General features: G+C 38.8%; 1 protein-coding gene across 4 annotated transcripts in view; it reads right to left on the bottom strand.

Annotated features, from left to right (window-relative positions):
* AGGF1 (angiogenic factor with G-patch and FHA domains 1) overlaps positions 1-15921 on the bottom strand; it is a 73545-nt gene extending 57624 nt beyond the window's left edge. For 3 of the 4 annotated variants that reach the window (XM_053664438.1, XM_053664439.1, XM_053664437.1), the window contains exons 1-6: positions 15360-15921; positions 12660-12762; positions 11437-11639; positions 10206-10370; positions 7163-7351; positions 835-1165 (exon numbers count right to left, since the gene is read on the bottom strand). In XM_053664438.1, the coding sequence (XP_053520413.1) occupies positions 835-1165; positions 7163-7351; positions 10206-10370; positions 11437-11639; positions 12660-12762; positions 15360-15569 (1201 nt within the window). In that variant the 5' untranslated portion in view covers positions 15570-15921. The remainder of the gene's footprint in view (positions 1-834; positions 1166-7162; positions 7352-10205; positions 10371-11436; positions 11640-12659; positions 12763-15359) is intronic. The other variant, XM_053664440.1, reaches the window with a different exon arrangement.
* Positions 15922-18716: the final 2795 nt, after the last annotated feature.

The raw sequence follows: 18716 nt of genomic DNA, 5'->3' as shown, positions 1-18716 counted from the left end.
TTCACTTGGGCCATTTTTTTTTTTTTTTTGGGTCTGGTTATGCCTGTTATGTAGTGAAGGGCGGAGCCTTAGGAGTTCACCAGGGTGGGGCAGCCCAGTTGCTGGGTTTTGTGACATTGTATGTGGGGGCAGGGTCCAAGAGGGAACAATGGTGCTTGCTCTGCTCTCTGCCAGATTTCAGTCACTACCCCCACATCCCCCAAGCAAACTGGGACCTTCTGGTGCTGATTCCTGTGTGGGTGAGCTTGTGTACATTCTAGCACCCTGTGGGTCTCTCCAACGAACTTTCCTGTGAGGCTGGGAGTCTCTCCTGGCACCTCAACCCCCACAGATGTTTTCAATCAATGTTTTGAGGCTTTAGTTCCCCAAGATGGGACCCTGGGTTGCATGGTCTGTCTCACTCCCCAGTTTCAGCTGGTTTATCTGTGCACAAAAGTGGGACTACCTGGTCCACCAGCCGCCTTGTGCACCACACCCCTCCATAATCAGCTGCCTTGCTGGGTCCGCCAGCTGATAAGCATGGGGTCTATCAGCCACCACTTTGCAGCAACCCCTCTCCACCCTGCTGCCTGACTCTGCCCCTCTTACGAATCTGAATGAATATGGCTACTTTAATTCCTTGGTTGTTGGACTTCTATACAGTTCAATTTTCTGTTGGTACTGGTTGTTTTTTGCTTCTAAATTGTTGTTATCCTTATTTTGGTTGTGTGAGGAGACACAATGTGTCTATCTACACCTCCATCTTGGCTGGAAGTCTATGCTAATTGTGTTGCTCTGTTTACAATGACCAAACTGGGACATTTATGTAAAATTAAATAATGGTTATTTACTCACCTTCATCCTCAGTATCTTCTGCAGTTACATTATCTTCACTGGAAGTGTCTTCTTCATAATCATCCTCAGTCTGAGAGTCTGTAATTTCACCTTCTTCTGGCTCGCTATCAGTCTCTATGGTTTTCTCATCTTTAAATGAAGTCAAATTATAAATGTTTTCATTAAGAGGAGATTCTATAGACTTTCCAGTCACTGGGACAGTGAACTTGGGGGAACTATTTTTGTTACCAATGTCTATTTTGGACTTCTTTTTCACATTTGCACAATCTTCTCCCTCACTGTAGTTTATATGTTCAATACTGGCTGCTTTTTGATCTTCTGGATTCAAATCCTGGGGAAAGGTGGGTAGGGAGGATAATTTTAAACATGACCATCCCATAATATTAAATGTTACAACGAAATGTTAGTGAAGATATACGTGCAAAGAAGTAACAATAGCTATTATCTTAGCCCCTCTTCTGCTCATGTTACCTTTCTTCGGTAAACACATCACCATCTACTTAGCATCCAAATCAAAAATCTTATATTTGACATCCCCTTAACCACCACATCAATTACCAAGCCATACAGACTATGTTTACAATTTATCCCAATTCTCTCTTTACCTATTTTCAATGCCCTAACTGTCCCAGTCCAGACCCTCATCACATATTGCTTGGACCAATGCTGTCTAATAAAAAAATGATGCAAACTGTATTTATAATTTAAAATTTTCTAATAGGCACATTAAAATAAGTTAAAAAGAAGAAAGTGAAATTCATTTTATTATTTGATCTAACTTAGTATTTACAAAATATTATCGTTTAACATATATTAATATCAATATAAAAACTACCGATGAAATATTTTACATGAATTTTTGGTACTGCCTTCAAAACTGAGTGTTACTTACACTTCAACACATCTGAATTATGGTCAATCTACACTCCCAGGGCTCAGCACCTTACTGGACAGTGAAGGCCTGGAGACTATCTAACCTAAATTTTGTCTTGAACTTTAAACCAATTATTAAGTCAACACATAAAATACAGTACTGGCTTTCATTACAGCAGAGATCTAAAGATCCAAATGTACCTAATGTAGTAGAACAGTAGTTTTGCTGAAATTTAGCACTTTATAAGTTGGTTTGATTATACACAACAGTTCAAAGTACAGGTGAATCAGTTACATCTCTTTTATTCCAAAATTTGAACTTGCCTGGCATAAGCCTTTTGTTGATTATACAATTATATTGGGGATATCTTCTGATATCTGAGCACATCTATTATTTTAAGCATAGAAGAAGCAGAGTTATTGTCCCCTTTTTTCTTTGGTTTGCAAAACACTTAATTTTCTTTCTACCTTGCAGCCACTTGATAAAGTGAATTCATATGTTCTTCTATTATTTTATAAAATATTAAAGTATCTTAAATCCATACTTTTAACAGCAGCATAAATTCAATTTGGAGACTGGCTACACTCAGTATGATGAACTATATACACTTCTAGCAGCATAAACTCACCAAGGACAGGGACAAGAACAAGAGCAAGGAGTTGAACAACTAAGAACTTTAGAGGCCACTGTGAAGTATAGCAATAAGTTTCCCTATCTATGAGGTCTGTCCAGAAAGCATCCAGCCATGCAATATAAAAAATAAAGACATATATTGAAGAAAATACAAGACACAGGAAACACCGTACACAAGACAGCAACGTCTCAGCCCCCCCTTCAAAGTAGGCACCTTGGGACCTCACACAATTCTCCTAATCACCATCAGCTATCCTGTTGTATTTTCCTGAATCTCATCAACAGTCTGAAATTTCTTCCCTTTCAAAGGTGATTTTAGTTTTGGGAAAAGCCACAAGTTGCAGGGTGCCAAATCTGGGCTGTAGGGGATGGGGAATGAGTCACCTAGATAATTTGATGTTTCATCAGAAAACGCTGCACCAGATATAACGTATGAGTGGGTGCGTTGTTGTGATGAAGCTGCCAATGACCACCTGCCCATAGCTGCAGCCTTCTGATTCATCCCAATAGTTTCCCAAGAGAAATGTTCAAGCTTAATGCAAAATTTGATGCAGATTCATTGCTCTCCTTGCTCAGTCATTTTGAATGCGACAGCCACACAGTACACATGCTCACTCAATGGCAACTACCGCCCCCAATGACTAGTACAGTGAAGTTGTCATTGTTCACACACATGCGTTCCAGTCCACTCTCCTTGGCTGCCAGGTTACATCCATGTCGCACAAACCATTCTGGTTATATAAAAATTGGCTGGACTATTTATGCACAGATCTCATATATATACTTTAAAGAAAGCAGTTCCTAATTTTGTGTATTTCATTATTACTGCTTACAAGGCAACACAATCAAGAAAAAAATGAATGAAATTGCCAGAGGTGCTACTTTTTAAAAACTATTTGTCACCTGGCTGGTGTAGCTCAGTGGATTGAGTGCAGGCCTGCAAACCAAAAGGTTGCAGGTTCAATTCCTAGTCAGGGAACATACCTGGGTTGCAGGCCAGGTCCCTGGTGGGGGGCTTATGACAGGCAACCACACATTGCTGTTTCTCTCCCTCTCTTTCTCCTTCCCTTCCCCTCTCTCTAACAAACAAATAAAATCTTTAAAAAAAAACCCTGAATTTGTCAGAATGTTAAATAGTTGTTAAGAGATAACAAAGGGGCCCATAAGTAGGGATTTGAGGCATTTATGCATATTTGTGTTATTTACTCCATTCTCCTCAATCTACTCTCTTCTTTCCCCAGACCCTCTACCTACAAACAATGAACCTCAAGAGTATCTTTAAAAATAAAGAAAAAGCCCTGGCTGGTGTATCTCAGTGGATTGAGAGTGAGCTGCAAACCAAAGGGTTGCCAGTTCGATTCCCAGTTGGGGCACATGCCTTGGTTACTGGCCAGGTCTCTAGTACAGGGTACTTGAGAAGCAACCACACATTGATATTTCTCTCCCGTTTTCTCCTTCTCTTCTCCCTCTCTAAAAATGAATAAATAGATTATTTTTAAAAAATAAATAGGACTTCCAGCCAAGATGGAGGCATGGTAGACATACCAAGCCTCCTCGAACAACCAAAATAAGGACAACAACAATTTAGAAACAAAATAACAATCAAAACTGAGAGAAAATTGAACTGTATGGAATTCCGACAACCAAGGAGTTAAAATAGACACATTCATCCAGTCCAGTACGCAGGGCGGAGTTGGGTGGCCTAGTGGAGAAGGGTCAGGGCACAGGAGGCAGTGACACTGGCACACAAGGCAGCCCAGGTGCCCAAGGCAGTACCGGGGAGGAGTCCCACGTTCCTGCGCAGATAATAGAAGCAAGACAGATCGTGCAACCCAGGGTCCTAGCGCCAGGAAACAAAGCCTCAAAACACTGACTGAAAATACCTCTGGGGGGTTGAGGCACAGGAAGAGACTCCCAGCCTCACAGGAGAGTTCCTTGGAGAGACCCACAGGGTCCTAGAACATACACAAGCCCACCTACCCAGGAATCAGCACCAGAAGGGCCCAGTTTGCTTGCGGGGAGTGGCAGAAGGGACTGAGGTGCAACAGAGAGCGGAGCGAAGTGCCACTGTTCCCTCTCAGACCCTGCCCCCACATACAGTGTCACAACCCAACCACTTGGGTCACCCTACCCTGGTGAACACCTAAGGCTCTACCCCTCATATGTAACAGGTGCAAACAGACCAAAACATTATGGCTCAAGCAGAAGAACAGCTCAAAGCCCCAGAGCCAATACTTCTAAGCGACCAAGAGATAGCCAACCTATCGAATGCACAGTTCAAAACACTAGTCATCAGGATGCTCACAGAACTAGTTGATTTTAGTCACAAATTAGATGAACAAATGAAGGCTACACTAAGTGAAATGAAGGGAAATACACAGGAAACCAGTAGTGATGGGAAGGAAACTGGGATTCGAATCAATGGAGTGGACCAGAAAGAAGAAACATTCATCCACAACAGAATGAAGAAATAAGAATTCAAAAAAGTGAAGAGAGGCTTAGGAACCTCCAGGACATCTTTAAACGCTCCAACATCTAAATTATAGGGGTACTAGAAGGGGAAGAGGAAGCACAACCAGTGGAAAACTTATTTGAACAAATAATAAAAGGAGAACTTCCCCAATCTGGCAAAGGAAATAAATTTCCAGGAAGTACAGGAAGCTCAGAGAGTCCCAAAAAAGTTGGACCCAAGGAGGAACATATCAAGGCACATCATAATTACATTACCCAAAATTAAAATGAAGGAGAGAATCCTAGAAGCAGCAAGAGATAAGAAGACAGTCACCTACAAAGGAGTTCCCATCAGACTGTCGGCTAATTTCTCAAGAGACCTTGCAGGCAAGAAGGGGCTGGAAAGAAGTATTCCAAGTCATGAAAGGCAAGGACCTACATCCAAGATTGCTCTATCCAGCAAAGCTTTCATTTAGAATGGAAGGGCAGATAAAGCACTTCTCAGATAAGGTCAAGTTAAAGGAGTTCATCATTATCAAGCCCTTATTTTATGAAATGTTAAAGGGACTTACCTAAGAAAAAGAAGATAAAAAACATGTATAGTAAAATGATAGCAAACTCACAATTATTAACAACACCTAAAATAAAAACAAACTAAGGAAACAATTAGAACAGGAACAGAACCACAGAAATGGAGATCACATGGAGGGTTAGCAACAGGAGAGTGGGAGGAAGGGAGGGGGAAAGGTACAGAGAATAAGTAGCATAGATGTCAGGCAGAAAATAGACGGGGGAGGGCAAGAATAGTATGGGAAATGTAAAAGCTAAAGAACTTAAGACACATTGACATGAACTAAAGGGGGGAGAATATGGGTGGGAGAGGGTGTGCAGGGTGGAGGAGAATCAAGGGAGGGAAATGGGACAACTGTAATAGGATAATCAATAAAATATTTATAAATAAATAAATAAATGGTGAGGGGGTCTTAACTGGTCCCCCATGCTTCACAACTACCTTTTAGGATCTTCAAGGAATTCTCAAAATTCTATCAAGACTTTTTCTTAAGTCTCTGTCCTAGAGTTCACATATTTTTGAAGAATGATGGTAAAGAGAACCAGTTATAGGCACTAACTGAACCAAAATCTCACTGAATGCTTTGAAACTACATTCTCTAGTTTGTCAGGAAAGGCTTTTTGATGTCCCTTTTAAGTTGTCTTACTGCTTGGGAAAATACTTTTACAGCCTATCCTCTCAAACAGTTCAAGCACCAGTAACAGGTAAGAGTCATTAAAATAGTTCTTGAAAGCAAAGAGAAAAATCATTTTTAGTATTTTAGCCACATACTCTTCTATTTCTTGGTGCTGTCAGTGAGAATAGTAGAGAAATAGAAACAAATCAAATAGAGAACAGAGAACAAATTCAAGGGAATCCCAATTCCATATTTGAACTTGGGCTTTTAAAAAATTTTTTGTATTTGGTTAAGAAGAAAAAAGCATGAGATAAAAATTTAAGAGTGAAGTATCAAATAGCTGCCACAATTTGCAAAATGCCAGTACAACAAATAAGCCTCCTTTCCTGTCTATAAACCATTAATCTGTGCAGTGAGCAGAAATAAGAGCAGTAATAACTTTTTAACTGTTTTCTTCTTTCAATTTAACCCTGTATAACTGCTGCTAAAATTCCCCTCATTTTTTCATAACTACCATTTTAAGACATAGATAATAGTTTTTCAACTAAAATTACTATAATTTTTTAACCAATACCGTGTGAGCCATTTGAACTTTTAATTTTTTTTCTGTTCTTATAAATATTGCTACATAACAAACAAAGACATTTTTCTTTCTTTAGGTTTAAAAAATAAAACAGAAATGAGATTTTCTAGTGGAAAATTACCAACATTTTTAGTTATTGATACAAACATCCAATCTATTTTCCAAAAAGACAGGAACTCACACTCCTAAAAGCCATATCTGCTCTATGACTGCCAGACGGACTTTCTAAACGTTTGCTAACCTGACAGGTGAGGCATCGCCTCCACACGACTGTTTCCTTTCATTGCAACCTGTGCACCAGCATCGACTTAATCAACTAAGGGTCTGAAATTTCTTCCAAATTATGTAAACAAGGGTATTTTTATGTGCCCTAAATCTCCCTCCTTCAAACTTTTAAGAAATTCCTTTTACTTCCAGTGACTGAGAAATTGTGTTCCAGACCCATTAAATGCTCCTTGGTGAACAGATTCTGATTCCTTATTATCTTGATGGATAGATATGTTTGTAATACAGAGTTACTGAATGATTTTCAATTTCATCAAAAATTTTGGCAAAATTATATCACCATTATGAAAATTTTAAAAATTGTGAAGACAATACCTTTTCCTCATTTGTTGTAGAAGAATCTGGATCCTTTCTTTTCTTCTTCAGTTTTTTATCTTTACTTTGTTTTGTGCCAGAAGTCTGATAAGGTTGCAGATCTACTCGAGAATGAAACTGATAGCGACCACTTTCCACATCACAGTAGTAATAAATTCCAGTGGAAGGATCGTAATATAGTTGATTTTCCTTTTAAAGGTGAGAAAACAATAAGTACTATTTATGTAAAATAAAACAGAAAAATAAACTATGAGAATCTCAAACATTCAAATATAGTAAATGTTTACTTTGTAAGAACTACAGTATTTTCTGAAAATAGTAAATAAGAGTATCAGAGTGAAAAATACTTGTAATTTTTCAAAATACTTTACCATTCACTATCTGCTCTAATTTTCCTAAGGCAAAAATAAGTACATTTAAATATTAAATTGAACCACAAAATTGCCAACATTTGATCATTTTTTAACTTGCAAAGATAGCAATTCCATATGGTTCAACTTAATATGTCAATAAAAAATTATAACAAGAAACCTTTTAGAAGTTATGAAACTAAGGTAAGCATCAGAAAAAGCTGAGCATTTGAAAGCAATTCCAGACTTATTATCCTTAAGATTACACAGTAATAATTTGGTAATATAAATTCTGAACCATTCTCTCAATGTCATAAAACAAAGATTTGCCTTTTAATGTTCATGACTAAAAGTCCTGAAAAAATTTGGAAATAAAATTTAAATCCATAAATATTAAACCATAACATTCCATACAAAGATATTGGTTTTTAAAAAATCATCATCTTGTGCCCTGGCCAGTGTGGCACAGTGGTGGGGGTGTGGTCCTGTACCAGAGGGGTTGCAGGTCCAGTCGCCAGACCGGGTGCCTACAGTGCCTGGTCTGGGTGCACACAGGAGGCAGCCAGCTGATGTTTCCCTCTCTCACTCCCCCGTCTCTAAAAACAATGAAAAAAATGCCTGGGCTGAGAATTTTTAAAAATGATCTTCACTTAATTAATTCTACAGTAAGAAACTAAAAACGACTTACAAGTAAAGCACCCACCCAAAAATAACTTTGGCAAATATGGATAAAAACTAAAAAGATAAAGTTATGTAATCATCTGTATTTTTTAGATACTGGCCAATATCTATAACCAAAATTTATCTGAAAGTCTATATTTTCTTTTTTAGCATAAATCCATGCACATCAGACCTAGAAACATCTTATGATGTACTAATATTAAACTAAAAATTCCTAGAAAAGAATAATTTATTTTTCTCACTGTTGATACTATTACTACACTCTATTGTCTTTAATTCACTTTGAAAATCTCTTACAAAAATATTTTGAATTCTATATTTTGCTTTATTAAAAAATGGAATGGACATATTCAAATCTTTATTTCAAGTAATAACAGAACATTTATAACTCAAACCTTTTAATCTCTTAAGTCCTTCAGTCCAAAATAGACATTTTCAAAAATATTTTTACATTAGTAAAAATAGTTAAAAGACGATGAAAACTAGCAAAACAATGGAGTCCCTAATTTAACTGAGAATATAACCTACAGAATATAACCAACCATGTAGAGAACAGATGTCAGGAGGAAAGATACAGAATGGAAGGTAGAAGAATGGCAGAAACTAATGCCACATACTCAGAAACTCTGTATTTTCCTAGAAACCAAGTCAGGAAGCTACTCTCTTTAGTAATAAGAGTTTAAATAATGTTTTTTAATTCTCACCCAAGGACATTTTTTCATTGCTTTCAGAGGAGAAAGGGAGAGAGAGAAACATGGATTCGAGAGAGAAACATGGGTTAGTTGCCTCCTAGATGCACCTGCACCAAGGACTTTTCATGCCTGAACCATGGGATCAAACCCACGACCTAGGTATGTGCCCTGCCCGGAATCAACCCTCAACCCCTCGTTTACGAGACAATGCTCCAACCTACTGAGCTGCACTGGCCAAGGCTAAACATTAATTTAAGATTAATGTAAGCAGATGCAATGTAAGATTAATTTATATTAACCTTAAATTAATGTAAGATTAATTTAAGATTAATGTAAAAAAAAAAAGGTAAGCAGATTTGGATTTTCTGGGTATTAACCAGCATTGTCAATTAGCATACTCCTATGAAAGAAAACCCTCTCTTTACAGAGGATTTACAAAGTATGTATACAAAATCCCTATCTAAGATACTTAGCATTATCATTATGTCCCCTAGGTTAGTTAACAATACTTCCAGGAACTGGAATCTTGAGCATCTGGCCCACTTCTGGGCACTACATTCTATAATTCCTGAGGATCAGATCACATGTGTAGATCATCAAGGATGAGATACATGGGGATGTGAGTTCCATCATCATTGACGTCAAACCCTGATTAAAAATCCAGTTAAGCCTGGCTGGCATAGCTTGGTGGATTGAGCATGGGCTGGGAACCAAAGGGTCATTGGTTCAATTCCCAGTCAGGGCACATGCCTTGGTTGCAGGCCAGGTCCCCAGTGGGGGCCACTTGAGAGTCAACCACACATTTATGTTTTTCTCCTCTCTTTCTCCCTCCCCTATCCTCTCTCTAAAGCAAGAAATAAAATCTTTTTTAAAAATCCAATTAAGTACCAGACTTCAACAGCCAACACACTGTATTATATATCATTAGAAACAAAATAAATCTCACCCCAAGCCCAGAATTAACAATGTCACTTCTTTATAAATTCTCATTAAAAAAGTTCAGATTCTCAAAAATTTTACAATATTGTTAACTGTATGGTTTTATCAATAAATGCTCCTACATTCTGTATGTTTCTTTAGAAATAAAGGTTATCAGACCTCTCTAAAATATTAATTTATAATCACAGTTAATTTATTTAACTATAAACCTAGAAGTGTAATATCATAAGCTATTTTGTAATTCTTTACTCGTCCAACACCTTTGCATCAAACAATTTTTAAATGCAGCTTCTTGCTTTTCTTAGTTCAGCTTAAGGTTTAATATTAGGTATCAAGCATTGAAGTATATAATTACAGTATTAAGAGGTCTCAGATACTTACAGAATCATAATAAAAACCAGTGCTGTGGTCAAAATACAGTCCGGTATTCTCATCATAACTAAATCCAGTCTGTGATACAGCAGCTTCTGCTGCAGCTCTCAAACTTTCAGCTAAAGATGAACCTTCCAAAGATGGATCTTCTGTTGCTAAAACAGAGGCTGGCTCCTAGGTAAGATATTCATGTCAGGTGAGACAAAATGTGCTTATATCAACTTAAAAGTTAGCCAAATTTAAAATAACTAGACTTAAAAGCTATTTTAAATAATGACTTCAATTTCTGCAATGAAAAAAATGACCATCAATTACAGTTTGCTCGACTTCGAAAAGTATTTACCAGTACATCAGTTAATTCAATTGTGACCCAGTTTTGAAGACACTAGAAGACAGTGAGAGACCATTACTCACAAACAAACGCTACCACAGGGAAGTAATCCCCACAATACAGACTCTGAAGCATTCTTTAAGACAAATGATCTAGATTCTTCCATAATCACAGGGCCAGAGGGAAAAAACATTTTAAGAGATGGAGGAGGAAGCTATGGGGTATGTGAGGTTTACTGCATCAGCAGTTGCACTGTATGAACCTCCCTGGGATCCTGGTTAAACAAGCTATAGCCCTGGCTGGCGTGGCTCAGTGGATTGAGCGCTGGCCTGCGAACCACACGATCGCTGTTCGATTCCCAGTCGGAGCATATGCCTGGGTTGCAGGCCAATTCCCAGCAGAGGACTCATGAGAGGCAACCACACATTGATGTTTCTCTCCTTCTCTCCTTCCCTTCCTCTCTAAAGATAAATTTTTTAAAAAAATAAATAAAAAATAATAAAATAAAATAAAAAACAAGCTACAGAAAAAAATCTGTAAAACATTCAGGGAAATTTGAACAATAGCAGGATATATGACATAAAGGAAGTGTGAAAAATTTTTTGTTGTGAACGAGGTTACTGTGGCGGTAGTACAAAATGTTCTGGTTGAGTCGAAATATCCTGACAAATTTTATTTTAGTTTGCATATATCCTAAGTTTTTAGAATACAACAAAGTAGGAAACAAATATATGAACAAGTCATTCTCATTTTTTATTCTCTAAAAATGTAATATTCTGCGTAATTATATACAGAATATTTACAACCTTTGTATATGTTGTGATAGACCAAGTGAGTCAATTTGCATAATAATAACAACGAAGGACAAGTTCTTCGGCATCACGAGTATCATGTTAAACATTTTATTACCTGTGAATTTAAGGCAAAACGGTCCTCTTGTCCACATTCAAACTTTTCCGCTACATCAGTACCAGCATAAGCATCATTTTCTATTTGTGACTGGTCTTTAGAATTATAAGTAGAGGCTTCAATATCCTGATCTTGCTGAACTGAGAGTTCTGTCTCTTTATCTGGAAGACTAATATCCTTATAGTATGCCTGATAATAATAATCTATAGCAAAAACAAATTGTGATACATATTAGAATAGTGTGTGTGTGTATATATTAAAAAAACTTCATTCTAAAAAATTGGTAGTGAATACAAAACAGCACACAATGCAAACAAACCATACATTTACAACTGTACAATTTTAACAGACTAAAATTAACAATCAGGCAAATCTACAAATACTTTTATCTTTGATTCTAATGTTACTTTAAGAACCCTAGCTGTCCAGCTAAAAAAAAAAAAAAGGTAAGCGGATTTGGATTTTCCACAGCAAAACTAAAAAAAAAAGAAAACAAGTAGATAAGTTATATTCTGTGAAAAGAAACCCTAGCAAATATGAACAATTGCTAACCACACACTTTAATAGCATATCAAATGGCAGTGGAATAGAGACATGTCAAAGATTGATTTCTGTCAAATTTCTCTCATGATGCTGACTTTTTAAAAACTATATTATCATACAGATATATAATATTAATGTCATTGATGTGTTTAGCAATTTAGCTAAATTATGTACTAAATGAAACAAGGCAAAAATTAATGGGAAAAATTATTTTTTGTGACCTTCATTTATGAAAACTTACTTGCTAGGTTATTTTGCCTCACAACATAATGTCACAGATGAGGTCATGATTGCAGGCTCACCACTGCCACACACTGAACAGCCTGGCACCGAGCGCAATGCTAAGTGGAATCCATCAACAAGAACACACATGCCCCTGGTTGCACGGAAGACCACAGATGAGAGTAAATGGCTCACAGCACCACAGAAGTTACTCAGTGAATGTGCCACTGGCAACACAGTAGCAATACTAAATATTTATAGGAATGACAATACATTTCTACTTTTGCATCAGAAGAGCAATTAGATTATCTTAAAATACCTAATCATATGGAGAGAAGACAACCTTGTAACAGTTCTCACATTTACCTAGACGTTTGTCTATTTTAAATTTAAAGAAAACTCCATGTTGATATGATCTGAATGTGAGTGCTAGGCTATCTCCACTATCAAGGGAATACCTGAGATTGACCATGGAGGGTGGCTCTCTGTTTGTACTTCTACGTCAGACTTCTTACTATCTTCGTTTCTCCCACAATAGAGTATCTTACTGAGCTCTTCTACCTAAAAGAAAAAAAGGCTTTAGGGAAAATAAATCGTATAGCAATCTAATTATATGCACATCATTCTCAAGTTACAATAATTATTTTTTCTTGGTAAAAGCTTTAAAGAAGTACCAGTAACAGCTAGTTTCTTTTTCAGAAAAACAAAAATCCCATCATTGAATTTCTTTCATCTTTCACATTCGAAGAGGGAGATTTTGTTCCTATTTTTTTACTTACTGATTTCAGAGAGAGAGAGATGCTGCTCCACCCATCCATGTACCCACTGGTTGACACCAGTGCATGCCCTGACCAGGAATTGAACCCACAACCCAAGCACATCAGGATGACACTCTAACCAACTGAGCTACCTGCCCAGAACCAGATGTTTTTAATCTTAAGTCTTATACTTTCTTGTTAAATCTCAAAATTTCCCCTTTGAAAATCAGATTGACTAAATTAATAGGCCTTTGAACAGAATCCTTTATTTCTAAAAACTAACGTTTTTATACTAATATTTTACTTGGTCAGTTCTTTTTAGATTAGAAAAAAAACATTAATTCCCATGCATTGAATTATAAAGTTAATGTACATTTTCCCTTTAAATAGTAGTCTAATGACTGAATGACTGCAGCAGAAGAAAATAGAAGTGACTGCCTCAGAGAGGCATCTATTCTCCCTGTGCCTCACTGGCTGCCAAACCAGAGCAACAGAGTGCAGAAATACCCGTAAGCAGATGAGCAGCCTCATCAACACACCTCAGTTAAACAAAATCTACGAGTGACATATCTATTACAGGCATAAAACTAACTAAAAACCAAGCTTCTAATATTTCTTTAATGATACAAAGCTTAAAAAGGTTATAAAACTGATTATATACAGATTACCTAGGCACTCTGATAAGAGTGCACTCTTATCTAGATTATCTGATAAATTATCAGAACTGCTAGTACAACCAGGGCTAAAACTAAGTGTAGCAAGCAAGGCACCTAGGGAGCTAATTAAGGAAGCACTAAGTTTCAGCTTTCCTGCAAGTGCAGGGTCTATGCCTGAGAACCAGTGCTACCTTAAATTTTTCACCCTAGACTACTGAAGGCCTTGCCCTAGTCCCAACTCTGGAACTACCACTACTGCTGTGAAGTAGATCATTTATTTAGTATTTGCTACATGCTGGGCACTATTTTTGATAGTTTGGACAACATCTTAATTCTTACAACCATCTTACAAAGTAGTTTTCCTAATCCCCATTTTACATGTGAGAAATCTGAAGACAGAAAGTAATTTGCACAAGTGTTTTGTTTTGTTTTGCCTCCAAAACCTGTGTATATTATGTTTTCCAACAATTCACCTTCAATTCTCAACCAAACGTTTTAGTGCTCCAGACAAAATACTCTTTAGTGATCTGGGTGACAGTTAACACAAACTCCACCACCACCGTGGAAGGCGCACCAGGAAGACAGTAAGGAGTAACTGCTATCGCCAGTAGAGATGAGGCCTCCTATGCATTTCAATTTTTCATGTTAGAGCTCTATTAAATTAATACTTAATAAAGATCAGTAAAAAGGCTTTTTTAAAAAGGATCTCTATAACAAGCAATGATTGAACTGGGAATTATAAAAGGATTTTTTTTAAAGTTGTCATATTTTGTTCCTTTCCCCCAAGACATTTTAACAATCTAAATTTGTAACTCCTAGCACAGTCTATATACATTGCAGGTGTTCAAGAACTAGGTGTTGAGTAAACAAACTGAAATTTTGTATCAAGTCATGGCAATTACTCTAAGCAAAGGCACAAGTCATTGCAACTCAGCCATTATTTTCATAGATCATTTGATCATAAAACATAAGTATGATGATATTTTAGGGTTCAGACTACACATGTGGTTTTAGGAAAGGTACCAACAACATATTACAATGGACTAGACCACAGCTGTTAAAATAATTTACTATGGTAAAATAATTTACCAGTACAGTGTGACTGCCAAACAAATCGAGATGGAAAAAATGTGTTATACTGTTTTTTTTAGAAGCGTTAAAATATTTGTCCTTACTGTATCTTACAAAAATAAAGTGAGCTGCTTTGTGTCTCTAACAAAGTTGTATCTTCCCTACTTCCACAAAGGACTCAAAATGATGACCTCCCAGAAGGCCAACCTTATGCATAGCGCTCAACAGTTTGTTCACAATTAATGTGATTTAACCTCCACCTGTGTGGTACTAGCATTCTTATTTTATGGGCAACCGACGATCTGCATCAGTTGACATATCTAGTGATGGGATTTTGATTTAAGTCCAGTGCTTTAACAAACTCAGAAGTGATCTAGAATAAAATATTGTAAATGTGCCTACTGCCAACGGGCAGTAACGAGAAGCGAGAATGAAGACAATCTAAAAGTACAGTCCATTTCACACCAGCCATAACTTCTGCTCACGCACGTTAACCTGAACTTAGGTTTGCTCCAAATGTACTTGGAATTACCATCGTACTGAACTTGTATTTCTTTCAGGTACTCTATAAAGTAGCCCTGGGCCTGCCTGGGGGCCCTTCCAAGACTATCAGAGGCTTCCAAGGCCTGGTCTTGGACTGGATGGGGCGCAGGGCTGGAGGCGGACCGCGCACCTGTGTGCGGAGCTCCTGGTTGTTGCTCTCGGCGCTCTGGTACAGACGCTCTGTGTGGTGTAGCAGCTTCTCGATCTCCCGCACTTGCCGCTTGCAGCTCCGCAGCTCGAGTTCCAACTTCTCCACCTTCCTCCTCAAATGGGCCAGCTCAGGCTCGGGGGAGTTGGGTGGCGAGGGTGACAATGAAGGAGACAGCGCCTCGGAGGCCATGGGGTCCGGCGCGTGGCGGCCCGTGGGCGCGGAGAGGCTGCGCTCAGACTGAGGTGGACGCCAGGGACCCCAGAAGCCATACGAGCGCACGGGCAGCGGAAGGCGGCCTTATACCTGCCCGGCCGCGGCGGCCCCTGACCATGACGCCCCACAGCTCCTAGCGTGTAGCAGAGACCAACTGCGGACAGCCAGCGAGGGGAAGGCGGATGGGCCCAGCCCAGTCCGCCCGGCTTTGAAACAGGAAAACTTTATTGGTAATACCTTCCCCCAGCAACCAAAACAGCCGCAGGATCGTTAAAGAAGTGGGAGGCTCCGAGAAGCAAGAACCGAAACGACTTGGGCGGCTCCTGGGTTGAACCGGAAACGATGGTGCCCGCGGTAGGCGGGACCCGAGACAGAAAGGGAAGCGACGGGCTGCGGGAAGGGCCTCGTGGTGCACAAGCGCACTTCCTGCCGGCTGCTGGGCGTGGGGGTGGGTGCTGTGGGCGTGTTTAGGACGCGGCCCTCGGTCTCAGACTTTTGCCCCGGCGAAGTGTACTACTTGACATCCTTCACTATTTTTTGGTTTTGTATTTTTTATTTTAGTTAGTGGTACCTCATATTGTAATCATACTTCTTGGTTCATAGCACATCCTCAACGCTAGCCTATGGAACTGTTGGAGGAAAGTTGCATGGGGGAAGGAGGGATGCTTTAGTTTTTATTTTGTTGATTATTAAGTTTGAGGTACCTGATGGGTATCCATTATAATTGTTCAGTAAGTAATGAACATCCCAGAAGCCCATCTGAACTAAGAAACAGAAACTAGTGGAACTAGTACTGTGTAAAGCAAACACAAATGGCTCTAGGGACTAAGGAGGTAAACTAAGTGAATGGACAGAGCAGTGAACAGCCACTACTGAGTTCTGGAGAACTGCAGGACCATGTAGGAATGTGCACCCAGTGTTGCCCAGCTTCTGAGCCTTTCAAGAAAAGCCAGAAATCTGGATTTTTTAAATGTGAAATCTCTGTTTAAAAACAATGGTTTAAATTAGATCGTTTCTGTGACATCGTTATTATATCCTCCTCACTGTATATGGGTGCTTCCATACTGCTCCGGCATGCTCTCATTTTTGCCATCACTGCCTTGGCTGACTGCCCCTCTCCTCCCCTTTCTTTGTTTTCTACTCTCTTTCCCTTTAATTTTTATGATTTTGTTTAAAAGAATTTGTGTGTGTGTGTGTGTGTGTGTGTGTATCACTAGTCAATAACAGAGCTGTTTTCTTCTAGGCAATGAATCAATTAAATTCTACAGCTAATGTGATCTTCAGTTTTTTATTATAACTAGTAGATGCTGTGGAAATCACAAAATTGCTCCAATATTTTATCCATCCTGTATCCATATTTTTGTGGTTCCCCTCACTAAAGAGGAAGACTCCACTCCACCTTTGAATCTGGCCAGTTGAGTAAGGTGATTGCCACAACAGTAGATCAGTTCCTAGCCTAGGTCTCCAGAGATGTTAGTATTTATGCTTGCTTTCCTGGATTCCTGACATTTTCATGAGAAAAACATACCCAGGGATGCCTGCTGGTCTCTGAAGGAGGATAAATGACAAGGGAACAACTCGACTGCAGGTGAGGCACTCCAGCTAAGGCCAGCCTAGAGCAGGGGCCCCAGGAAACCCTCAGAGAATTAGCAATAACTAACTGCTAGTGGAGATCAGCCAGCCCTCCAACCTCACCCCAGGCTTGAAAGAACTCCTAAATGATGTTTGTTGGAAGCCACCGAGTTGGGAGAATTTTGCATGTAGCAATAACTAACTAATACCCAACTCGATTGAGAGCCATTGCAGAAGCCTGTGAGTTTCAGAGGCTGGAAATCCAAGTACCTGACATATTACTCTATTCCACAACAGAAGAATATCGTCAATTAAGTGAAACCTGATTTATATCCAGTTTCTTTTAGAGTATCATCAATTCTATATTTAACGAACATTTACCTGTCATAATTTATGTTGAATACAATGGGCAGCCAACTGCTACCTGATCCTACTGTTTGATGTTACACAAGAATTATCTGGAGAGCCGTAGCATTTCAGTAGTTCTGATTTATTGCTCCATATTTTAGTCAATCGACTATTACCTATTTCCTCCCCCTAGAGGCCCAAGGAAAGAATAAGTGGGTGTAACACTAAAACACCCATATGATGATAAAGGAATAAAGCCAAAGGAAACTGGTCAGATCCCTCTTGTCTGCCCCCAACTGAATACTTATATTTTGCACCTTCATTTTATGATTATATAATAATGAATAAAATATTACTACACTATTGTAAATTTTCCCATACTCCCCACCCCAGTGCAATCTATCGTGAAGGATTTAGAAAGAGAAAGAAGTAGTATTAGAGAAGGCAAGAAGCTTATGGAAGGACAGGTCTTATCTAAGACCGGAAGGAGACAAGAGAATGGAGGAAAGAGAAAGCAGGGGGCGAGAGACTAGAATGGGAGCCAGGAAATGTTGCTCAAGAAGAGACAGCATGTATTGCACTGGAAGAGTTGGGCAGGGGGATCAGAGAAAGGACCACTGTGAGGGCTGTTTATTCAGGGACCAAAAACTGCTTGAAAACCGAGCCATCAGAAAGCAGTTCACCCTGCTTCCATTCGAGGGAATGTCTTCATCACCTGTACCAGGAGGCTCTGATAACTGCCCAGCCGTGGGGTCCGTGAGTACTTCCTTCCTTCAGCATCCTCCTTTACAGGTTGCCTAGGAGAAGTTGAGGACCATCCCCTCTCCCCCACTTCTTTGACCAATGCATATAATAGTCCCAAGATATCCACGAACCCATAGGAGAGAGAGGATAGGAGCCCTCAGTGGAGTAGGGATGGGGAACATCTCATATTTGTACTTGGGGAGGGGGTTAATGAATGAATCCATGTTGATGCTGGTGGAGCCTTCTTCCCTCCCTCTTGCCTCTCCCCAAGATAGAGCAATAGTTATTGATGATAATTCTCTTGTAATAATTAAAAATATCTAAGAATATAAGAAAGAAAATTTAAATTTACCAAAAGAACATTAGAGAATGCCAGGAATATATTTTTACCATCTCATTATTTCAATAAGGGCTGGGACGTGACCCTATCGTTTATTTAAATAAATGTCCTTCTTGCTT

The sequence above is a fragment of the Artibeus jamaicensis genome, unplaced genomic scaffold, assembly GCF_021234435.1.
Source record: "Artibeus jamaicensis isolate MK-2021 breed Jamaican fruit bat unplaced genomic scaffold, CSHL_Jam_final contig_373, whole genome shotgun sequence".
Classification (NCBI taxonomy): domain Eukaryota; kingdom Metazoa; phylum Chordata; class Mammalia; order Chiroptera; family Phyllostomidae; genus Artibeus; species Artibeus jamaicensis.
The sequence above is the reverse complement of the archived record's forward strand: the minus strand, read 5'-3'. Positions and strand labels throughout refer to the sequence as shown.